Source organism: Camelina sativa, chromosome 18 (genome assembly GCF_000633955.1).
Source record: "Camelina sativa cultivar DH55 chromosome 18, Cs, whole genome shotgun sequence".
In the NCBI taxonomy this organism is placed as follows: Eukaryota; Viridiplantae; Streptophyta; class Magnoliopsida; order Brassicales; family Brassicaceae; genus Camelina; species Camelina sativa.
In genome coordinates, this window is record NC_025702.1 from 17,369,902 (window position 1) to 17,379,032 (window position 9,131).

General features: G+C 37.6%; 5 protein-coding genes and 1 non-coding gene across 6 annotated transcripts in view; 3 read left to right on the forward strand and 3 right to left on the reverse strand.

Annotated features, from left to right (window-relative positions):
- The window catches only part of LOC104762203 (kinesin-like protein KIN-4C), an 8,032-nt gene extending 7,698 nt beyond the window's left edge, over nucleotides 1-334 (reverse strand). The window contains exon 1 of the mRNA XM_019240410.1: nucleotides 1-334. This exon is cut by the window's left edge and continues 19 nt beyond it. Coding sequence (XP_019095955.1) covers nucleotides 1-84 — 84 coding nt within the window. The 5' untranslated portion in view covers nucleotides 85-334.
- Nucleotides 556-3,354, forward strand: LOC104762205 (cleavage stimulation factor subunit 50). The gene is made up of 13 exons (XM_010485450.2): nucleotides 556-747; nucleotides 1,009-1,092; nucleotides 1,180-1,289; nucleotides 1,385-1,454; nucleotides 1,548-1,631; nucleotides 1,735-1,812; nucleotides 1,897-1,967; nucleotides 2,076-2,127; nucleotides 2,217-2,274; nucleotides 2,394-2,494; nucleotides 2,589-2,743; nucleotides 2,828-2,936; nucleotides 3,021-3,354. The coding sequence occupies exons 1-13, from the start codon at nucleotides 643-645 to the stop codon at nucleotides 3,231-3,233; spliced, it is 1,290 nt and encodes a 429-aa protein (XP_010483752.1). The 5' UTR covers nucleotides 556-642; the 3' UTR covers nucleotides 3,234-3,354.
- On the reverse strand, nucleotides 3,246-4,347 carry LOC104762204 (COBRA-like protein 5). Its single transcript, XM_010485449.1, has 4 exons — nucleotides 4,183-4,347; nucleotides 3,998-4,071; nucleotides 3,493-3,925; nucleotides 3,246-3,406 (listed from the first exon to the last, which is right to left on the reverse strand). Exons 1-4 carry the CDS (start codon nucleotides 4,247-4,249, stop codon nucleotides 3,366-3,368), a joined length of 615 nt encoding a protein of 204 aa, XP_010483751.1. The 5' UTR covers nucleotides 4,250-4,347; the 3' UTR covers nucleotides 3,246-3,365.
- On the reverse strand, nucleotides 4,482-6,249 carry LOC104762206 (pentatricopeptide repeat-containing protein PNM1, mitochondrial). The gene has a single exon (XM_010485452.2). It carries the CDS (start codon nucleotides 6,181-6,183, stop codon nucleotides 4,615-4,617), a length of 1,569 nt encoding a protein of 522 aa, XP_010483754.1. The 5' UTR covers nucleotides 6,184-6,249; the 3' UTR covers nucleotides 4,482-4,614.
- Nucleotides 6,731-7,142, forward strand: LOC104763615. The gene has a single exon (XM_010486968.1). It carries the CDS (start codon nucleotides 6,777-6,779, stop codon nucleotides 7,140-7,142), a length of 366 nt encoding a protein of 121 aa, XP_010485270.1. The 5' UTR covers nucleotides 6,731-6,776.
- TRNAT-CGU lies at nucleotides 7,852-7,923 on the forward strand. Its single transcript has one exon. It is a non-coding gene; the product is annotated as a tRNA-Thr (tRNA).

Consider the following 9,131-nt stretch of genomic DNA (forward strand, 5'->3'; position numbering starts at 1 on the left):
GCAATCTGAGCAACCGTTTAAAAGCTCAGGCGTAATTAACGGCCGGATATTTACGGCAACCCTAACGCACTCTGTGCTCTCCATCTCCTTTTCCGCCGCCGGTTCAATCGCAGAAACCCAGATTCCTTGGGTACGGACGTATTCAATCCAGAAACAAATCCCACCTCCGACGAATGCCAATACAGATCCAAATACAGAAACGTAGGAGAGAGCTGGGTTAAAATTCTCAGGAAATGAGAAACATGGATGGAGGAGGCTCTGAGAGATTTCAAATTTTGAAGATGGAGAGAGAAAGAGACGAGAAGGGGGCTTTTTGTTTTTTGTTTTTTTTTTGAGAGAGAGGTTGATAATGATAATTAAAAAGGCAACAAATTAATTACTCTAATTGTAAGCGCCGCTCAGATACGAATTCAAAATTTTTTGCTCTCTTTGCGACCGTTACGCACGTGTCATGCACATGATCGAATTGCTTAAAGGCCCATTATGTTTAGAATTTCAGCCCAGGTTTTATTTTTGAGCCCATTTTGGTTCTTGATCCTTCTTCGAAGACAATGGTTTGGTTATAGAAGCTTCAGAAGAAATGGCGACTCTGGTTTCTAATTGAACTTGTGTTGGGAAGGTTTTATTTGAAGTGATAAAGAAATGGTGAATAGTGGAGATTTGGATCAGGCTCTGCAAGATGGGAATATCTTTAGACAGCTCAATGCTCTCATCGTAGCTCATCTCCGTCTTCACAATCTCTCCCAGGTGTTTCCTTCATCTTACTCTGATTCTAATTTTTATATGTTTACATATACATCAATTTTGTGTTTAAAAAGCTATTCAAATTGGGATTTTCTGAGCATATCTATTTTTGAATTCTTTTTATTTTTTATGTGTTAAAGTGTGAAACTTTGAAATTTCAATCAGATATATTTGTTTTGGAAGAGTAGTAGTTAAGTGCTCAAGTTTGGATTTTTCAGTACTGTCAAAAGGTTTAAAGTTTTGATTTTGGGATCAATTTTTTAGGTGGCAAGTGCGGTTGCATCAGCGACAATGACACCATTGGATATTGAGGTTCCTCCAAACCGTCTTCTAGAGCTTGTTGCAAAGGTTATTGTTTTTTTCTCTTTCTTCCACTTTCTGAAGTATCTCTGAGCCAAAATCAGAAAAAAAGTTTTGGTTCTGAGATGAGAACAGGGTCTTGCAGCGGAGAACAACGGGGCATTGAGAGGTCTTTCTTCATCAGTCTTGTTACCCTGTTCTTATGGATCAACCACTACTCCTAGAACAGCTTCTATCGACTTCAGGTGATAGCTCTTTTTTTTAAATGAGTTATGTTTCTTAATAGATGAAATCAAAACTGCTTATCATCTAAAAGAATGTTTGGAATTTGTCCAACTAGTGTTACTCATGTGAAAGGCTCATCAAAGACTATCCCAAAGCATGAATCCAAGACACTATCAGAGCACAAGGTATACATTTATGTCTCAGTTGACACAACTCACACAACTTTTGGTAATCTTCGAGCTCTTTTAGTTTGGCTGATAAGCTTTTGAATTTTATAGAGTGTTGTTAGGTGTGCAAGATTTAGTCCTGATGGAATGTTTTTTGCAACTGGCGGTGCAGACACATCAATTAAGCTCTTTGAGGTACTTGATTTTTTTTTTTCTTTTTCGTTGTACCTACCTTGTATTACTAAGCATCATCAAAGAGTTGATAGTTCTGTGGCTGTTCCATGTTGTTTTCTTTGAGGTGCCAAAAGTAAAACAGATGATTTCAGGAGATACTCAAGCTCGACCGTTAATACGGACTTTTTATGATCATGCTGAAGTAAGCCTTTCCTTTTTCCATTATTCTGCCTCTTTCTTTTTGATTTTTTTTAGTATCTCTTATTCTTATGACTATCATTTGTAGCCATTAAACGATCTTGATTTCCACCCTCGGAGCACGATCCTAATATCCAGTGCCAAAGACAACTGTATAAAGTATCTATATTTCATTTCCGTTTCTGTACCTAAATAGACTCTTGCAGTGATTACAAGAAAATTTAGTGTGCACCTCTTTTTTTGTGTCTTTTGTAATGACTTTGATAGGTTCTTCGACTTCTCGAAAACCTCAGCTAAACGAGCATTCAAAGTTTTTCAGGTAGAGTTCATGGTTGTTGTAGTTTCTGCTTAGCTACATGGTGCAAAAAACACCGCATGTCATCAGATCATTAACTCTTAATTCTGCAGGATACACATAACGTGCGCTCTGTATCTTTTCATCCGTCAGGAGAGTTTCTTCTTGCAGGTGATTGTATACAGTAGATACCATCTTGTGAAACCTTTTTCTCTTTGAAACTCAAACAATGATCCAGATGAGGGTCTATTCAGTATATTGTAAATAAGAAGAAAACTTGGCCTTTACAGGAACCGATCATCCAATTCCACATCTGTACGACGTAAACACATATCAGTGCTTTCTTCCGTCAAATGTCCCAGATAGCGGTGTAAATGGAGCCATTAACCAGGTACTTATCTGATCAATCTTCATTTTGCATTCTATATCCATCTCCTGTGATGAACATGGATTCATGGCTGTGAGATTCTTGGTTTTTTTTTCAGGTGCGATATTCTTCCACGGGATCCATCTATGTTACAGCCTCAAAGGATGGAGCTATTCGACTCTATGACGGGGTCAGCGCAAAGTGTATACGTTCCATTAGTGGTGCACATGGAAAATCAGAGGTCACAAGCGCAGTGTTCACTAAAGATCAAAGGTAGGAAGAAGATTCAATAGATTTTCTGGCAGAACAATGTCAGAACTTGGCAGAACAATTGATTAATCATATGGCTTTTGTTAGGTTTGTTCTCTCATCCGGTAAGGATTTTACGGTTAAGTTATGGGAAATAGGTTCAGGTCGAATGGTAAAGGAATATCTCGGAGCAAAGCGAATAAAACTGCGGTCTCAGGTAACCAATTTTCCAAACCTTTGAGACGAAAATATTCACCTGGTCCGAGTAATTCTAAAGGATCTTCACTGTTGTGTTATGTAGGCAATCTTTAACGAAACTGAAGAGTTTGTAATCTCCATAGATGAAGCAAGCAATGAGGTTGTTACATGGGATGCCAGAACTGCAGAAAAGGTGGCAAGATGGCCTTCAAACCATAACGGTACACCGCGGTGGATCGAGCACTCGCCGGTTGAGTCAGTCTTTGTTACTTGTGGAACAGATAGATCCGTTCGGTTCTGGAAGGAATCCGTGTAGAAGAGAATCCAATGAATCAAAGTAGTGTTTTTATTTTCATAAACATGAATCATACATGATATTACAAAACTTTAGAAACTCTGGAGATAGATTTGCTTATATAAGATATTTAATTTGGAGAGTTCTGTTGTTTCATGTTGCCTTGTGAAAAACGCAAGTAATGTTCCAGGTCACTGCATAAGAACAAAAAACAAAGCAGGTGAGTTTCAAAATCAGAATTACAGATTTGTCGAGGTTTTGTTTCTGGTTGGAAACTTACTCAGGGCTCTAGTGATTCTCCTTTTGTCTGCAGTTATAAACCTGGTTGGTCTAACGTTCTTAGTCGGTCCACAGATGTACTGTTGTTTAGGTGCCGTGAACGTGAAGTTTACAGGCATCCGAGCAGTCTTACTCGAGGTACCAGCATTGCCAACGGCTAGCTGGAATGAACTTTCTAAACCGGGTTTCAAGATACCGTTTTTGCAGCAATTAGCGATCTGCTGATTGTAAGGAGTTCCGGGAAGCAAATCGACGACAATTGGCTTACGAATGCAGGAATGCGGGATGTTGAATTTGAACTTGGAACAGTCTCCTTGCTCTGTGGTTTGTGCACCAACCGTGCTCCAGATCACTTCTTTCTTGGTCCATCTCCAGCTCATTGTCCATCCTGGAACCGAACGTTGTTTCTGGTAATTGTAGGCTGTAACCACTGCCTGATATGGATTCAATCTTGAAGTTAAAAGCAGAATCTAAGATTTTGTGAGACAAGAAGAAGAAGAACTTACTACGTAGCCGTCAGGCGTCCAGTTCATGAGATCCCATTTGACTGTGATGTTTCCGTTGTTGCTGTAGCGAGCTTCTGCAGATCAGAGAACACAAATGACTTTATAAGTTTTTGGAAGAGACAAATGAAGGTGAATGTGTAGATGGAGAAAGATTTTCATCTTCTTCTTCACATTCAGTGATTTACCTGAAGAAGTGAAACAAGAAAGGGAAACCAATAGCAGGACAATCATAGCTGAGAAGAGAGACTCCATTGTTGCGGTTCAGAAGTGAAGAGGAGAGAGAGGGAGAGACTTTGTAAGAAGATAGATCAAGGCGACGACTTTGACTACATCAAGAGGGTACAAAATTACACATCATTACAGTTGTCGTACCATTTAAATATATGCCTTTATCCCCGGGATTTTGTATTAACTTCAATAAATCATAATTAACAATGATTACTTGATCCTAAACTCAACTTGGGTGTACGAGAAAAGCATAAAGTTAACCAAAAACTTAATTTTATCTCCGATTCGTGACCAAGCAAAAAAGACGAATTATCTTGACAAAATCATAAAAAGAGGAAAGAACAAAGACCATAATAATCTTTAGAACAGATGTTGAAAGATCATCAGCATCACATTCTTCGTCTCATCTTGTTGTGCGGTTTTTTAACAAAACTCATATTGATCTGCTTGAGCCGTTTCTTCTTCCTCGCAGTTTTCTCAGGCAAGGTCTCCCTCTTCTTCAAATTGCTATCCACTTCCTTGGTCTTCTTTTTCAAAAACCGCGGATCAACTCTGTACTCCTTAGGGCTGACAGCGATACCTTTCTTAGCCGCTTCTTTGTACAAACCATTAGCTCTAGTTAGCTGGTTATTAGCACACATTTTCCCCATCAACAAATCATAAGTTTTGATCCCAGGTTTGATTCCATTCGCTTTCATGCTCTTAAACACACTCATGGCATGCTCAAGCCTCTCAATCCCACACAATATCTTCAAAAACCCGTAATACTCTTTCTTAGTCAAAGACTCACCGTACCCTGCTGACTTCATCTTATCGATCATTTCATCTCCTTCACCGATCCTAGCTGCTTGATATAAACTCTTGATCAGAACAAGGTACGTCTCAGCATCAGGTTGACAACCCCATTCACCCATCCTACCAAACAATGTCATTGCTTCTTCAGTTCTCCTGAGTTTACAAAGATTGTTAATCAACACATTGAACGTCTCAGTATCTCTAGGCACACCACGGAACTCCATTTCTAGTAAAACCTTCTCTACTTCAGGTTGAAGCTTAAACGGATCTTTCTTCCTACAAAGCTTACAAACACAATCAAGCCTCATGTTATAAGCTTTGGTACCTATCTCAAATCCTCCTCTAGACATCTCACCAGCTAACCTAGTTGCTTCATCAAGCTTCTCAGCAGTACACCAACCACTAATCAACAAATCACAAATGTTCTCATCAGGGAATATATCGTTAGCAGTGTTCTTCACCATCTTCTCTGCGATACTCGCGTGCCCTTTCTCACAAAGCTTCTTCACCACCAGAGTAAGTGACTCTTTGTCACGTTTCAAACCGTAATCGTTCTCCATCTTCTCGAAGAAATCAGCCACCTGCTTAGGTCTACCAGCTCGAACCAACCTCTCAATCGCAGATTCTAATGTTTTAGCTCCGGCTACACCTTTGTATTTCGATATGATCTCTAGCATCCCTTTGAAATCTTTCCGACGACCGAAGTAATCGACGAAAAACGAAACTGTTTCATCGGTATGAGAGAAGGCATTGATCGTATCCAACCACTCGTTGAAGCCTAAAGCAGCGCGACCAGCTTCAGGGGAGAGATTGAGTGTTTGAAGAATCGAATCTGGACACGGCGTGACGTGGGAGAAGCTGAGATTGAGTCTCTTTGAAAGGGAGTGAGAATCGGCGTCTGGGTTCCCGGTGAGCTCCTTGGAGAAAGAGAGAGCGATCTGATTCGGATCTGAAGTCTCTGAGTCCGCATTTGTTTCAGATGAGAAGAATCTAGAAGGAAACGTTGAGTATATTGAGGAACGGGAAGGCGGTAGAGGAGGATACGATGGTTTGGAAGAAATGAGACGAGACTGAGATTGAAGAGTATTGGCGGAGGAGGAAGAGGTGCCGATGCTACGGAGGAGTAGTCGCCGGAGTTGCAGAGACGGTAACGACGGCGGCATTTTCTGATTTTTAGTGAGAGAAATTAGTCACCCAGAGAGAGAGTGAGAGAAAAGGAACCCTAATTCAAGATTTAGGAACATCACGAGTTATTGGGCTTCACTTTGGGGCTGGCTTTGAGCCCATTTGCAAGTTTGAATGTTACCAAATTAATAAAGTTAATTATCATCAAGTTATCGATTGGGGGTTCGATTCCCCGCACCTCCATTTTTTTTGCAGTGTCCATATTAAATGAGGGCTGTCGTATGTACAGCGATGACGAAATACATCCAAGTTTTAATTTTAACAGCTAAAGCTAATCCTCATGGAAACGAGACCAGAATAAGTCCGATTCACATTAATTAAAGGTTTGTTAGTTTATGTTGTTCGTTTCACACTTGGGGGGTTTCAACTCTACTAAAACTTATAAATAGCTAATTAAGTACCTAATAAAGAGAATTCAAAGACGTTTTATCAAAGATAGTTAATGCCATAGTTTCGTTTCATTCCATATAAATAAGCAAGGATCTTATTCATGTTGTTCATCAATCAAAACAAAACCGAGCAATAAACATCTCAATTAGGTTTTATTCTTCTAAGGCTTTTTATTCTCATAATGTCTATCAAAAGTGTGATTTCACTCCTAGTGGTTGTATGCATCATAGCCTCCGTAAATGCTCAGCTACCACAGCTTCCGATTCCCTTTCCTTTTCCATTTCAACCAAATCCTGGTATGCCAAGATTACTACCAGACATAACAAAATGTTGGTCATCAATCATGAATATTCCAGGATGTGTCGCAGAAATATCTCAATCTATATTGATTGGACAACTCGGCAATATAGGTCCTGCTTGTTGCAAGGCATTTTTAGTAGCTGAAGCCAACTGCCTGCCAAAGTTTCCATTCAATCCATTTTTTCCTCATATCATTAAGGACCATTGTTCAAGAATTGTTGGAGCAGTTCCTCCTACAACAAAATAGAATTTTATTATGTTAGTCTTTTTAACAAAAGACCTTCTTATTGGTTTTTTAAATTTAGGGTTAATTCAACAATGTTGTACTCACAAATTACCATGATCCAATAAAAGCATACTACAACATTCGTTAAGTCATCTCATCAATATTATATAGTTTATCAATATGATACTTTAGTGAAAGTATCTCACGCGTGAACATAAACATAAAAAAATAAGTAGTTATGTGACAAACCTTTTAACACAAAAATTATGAATTGACAATTTAAGAATATTAGAAATTCCAATCAACAAATATGGTGAATGAAATATCATATAATATATATCGTAATCTAGAACACACCATTCAATATGAGAGAAAGCAAAAGAAATGTTAATAAAAAATTCTTTCTGAGTCATTTCCTTCAACAGATCACCCGATATTGAAAAGAAAACCACACAAAATGCTATTAGAGCAGTTGTATCCGTAAACAACTACGATTTTGGACAACCATGATCAGATCAGTAATTCCAATCCAAACTCCCATAACAAGAGTACAAATTCTTGTAGCTCTTTTTTGTGACTTCATCGTTTTTTTTCTTTTTGGTTGTGACTTTTACAATGATGAAGTCGCTAGCTAATACGTCTGTAGATGAAGAATCCATCAATTACGGTTTGAAAAAAAAGGGGAGCATATTACTACTAGAGAATAATCACAGATTTCGAAGGTCGTAATGCCTCTGTAGCATAGTGGTATTGCGTTCGCTTCGTAAGCGAAAGGCCGCGAGTTCGATCCTCGCCGGGGGCTTCTATTTGTTTTACCCTTCCCTTTATTTTTTCTGAAGGCCCAATAAGTGCGTTTTGTTTAGCGCTAAGCTGCTTATGGCGTAGTCATCTTCTCTGTCTTTAACAACATTGAATCTTTTGCTCAAAAAAACAAAAAAAACATTGAATTTAAATCAAATATCATGAATTCATTTTACTTTTACAAGATGTAATTTAGTACTATTAAATATCATAAACTAATAAATATCTTTATATGTGAGCTAAGATTGTCGGAGTCACTCGGAGACAGCAATATTTCATATACATATGTGATCTGTATGTACCAATATGATTCTCAGTTTCCTAATCTACAAAATTAGTGTTTTGTTTAATTCCTTTTTTTGGCGGGGGAGGCAAACAGTGTTTTGATTCCTATGAACGTAAAAAACAACACTAACCCAAAAATTCCTATGATCAACATATGATACAATAATATACCATTAAAAACGTCGGTTCTTTACAAATTATACCATAAAGAATGTCGGATCCTTACAAGCTTGAAAATTACCAAACAGCAGACATATATATATATATATATATATATATATATATATATATATATTGTCAGTTGATGATGATAGTAGGACGACGCTCGCTTCCGACCTGTACTTTATTCTATCAAAGATTTGAATTACTTGTGAGTTAGTAAAATAATATATCTGTTTTTTTTAAGGGCTTAAATAATACTCCGTAAATATGTTTATAAACTAACTCAAGAAATGACGGAAGCACTCATGTTTATAGACTATATCGACATCAAACTATGCAACATATATACATGGAGATCACATAAGTTCAGTTATTTTAGCCATAACTAGAAAACACAAATAATTAGAATCGTAAAATTTGAAGTCTAATAAAACTGTTTATTATAAAGTCAATTGAGTAATGAGGTTCACATAGATCTCCATGTCCAGTTGTCATTGCATTTCTTCCGAGGAGACCAAATTAAAAGTAAAAACTACAGATCGGTAAAAGTTTTCTCAGAAAATATATAGTACTACATATTTTAATTTCTTATCGTCGCCTGTCTACAGAAAACAGGATAAGAAAAAATGTACCATAAATAATAACATCTGCGAAAAAAGAAAGAGAAAAAGAATTGATAAAGAAAAAGGAGAAAACAAAAAGAATTGCATGCCTAAGTGAGTGAATTATTTGAAAATGAAATAAAGTGGACCTGTTTTTTTT

What these genes read in the sequence shown, in the direction of transcription:
- LOC104762205 (XM_010485450.2), top strand. Translation starts at nt 643, where the DNA reads ATGGTGAATAGTGGAGATTTGGATCAGGCTCTGCAAGATGGGAATATC. An exon ending in GTCTTCACAATCTCTCCCAG is followed by an intron (nt 748 to 1,008) that starts GTGTTTCCTTCA and finishes TCAATTTTTTAG; the next exon opens with GTGGCAAGTGCGGTTGCATC. An exon ending in GAGCATTCAAAGTTTTTCAG is followed by an intron (nt 2,128 to 2,216) that starts GTAGAGTTCATG and finishes TTAATTCTGCAG; the next exon opens with GATACACATAACGTGCGCTC.
- LOC104762204 (XM_010485449.1), bottom strand. Translation starts at nt 4,249, where the DNA reads ATGGAGTCTCTCTTCTCAGCTATGATTGTCCTGCTATTGGTTTCCCTT. An exon ending in TTCTTGTTTCACTTCTTCAG is followed by an intron (nt 4,072 to 4,182) that starts GTAAATCACTGA and finishes TCTGATCTGCAG; the next exon opens with AAGCTCGCTACAGCAACAAC. An exon ending in GAGAATCACTAGAGCCCTGA is followed by an intron (nt 3,407 to 3,492) that starts GTAAGTTTCCAA and finishes GTTCTTATGCAG; the next exon opens with TGACCTGGAACATTACTTGC.
- LOC104762206 (XM_010485452.2), bottom strand. Translation starts at nt 6,183, where the DNA reads ATGCCGCCGTCGTTACCGTCTCTGCAACTCCGGCGACTACTCCTCCGT.
- LOC104763615 (XM_010486968.1), top strand. Translation starts at nt 6,777, where the DNA reads ATGTCTATCAAAAGTGTGATTTCACTCCTAGTGGTTGTATGCATCATA.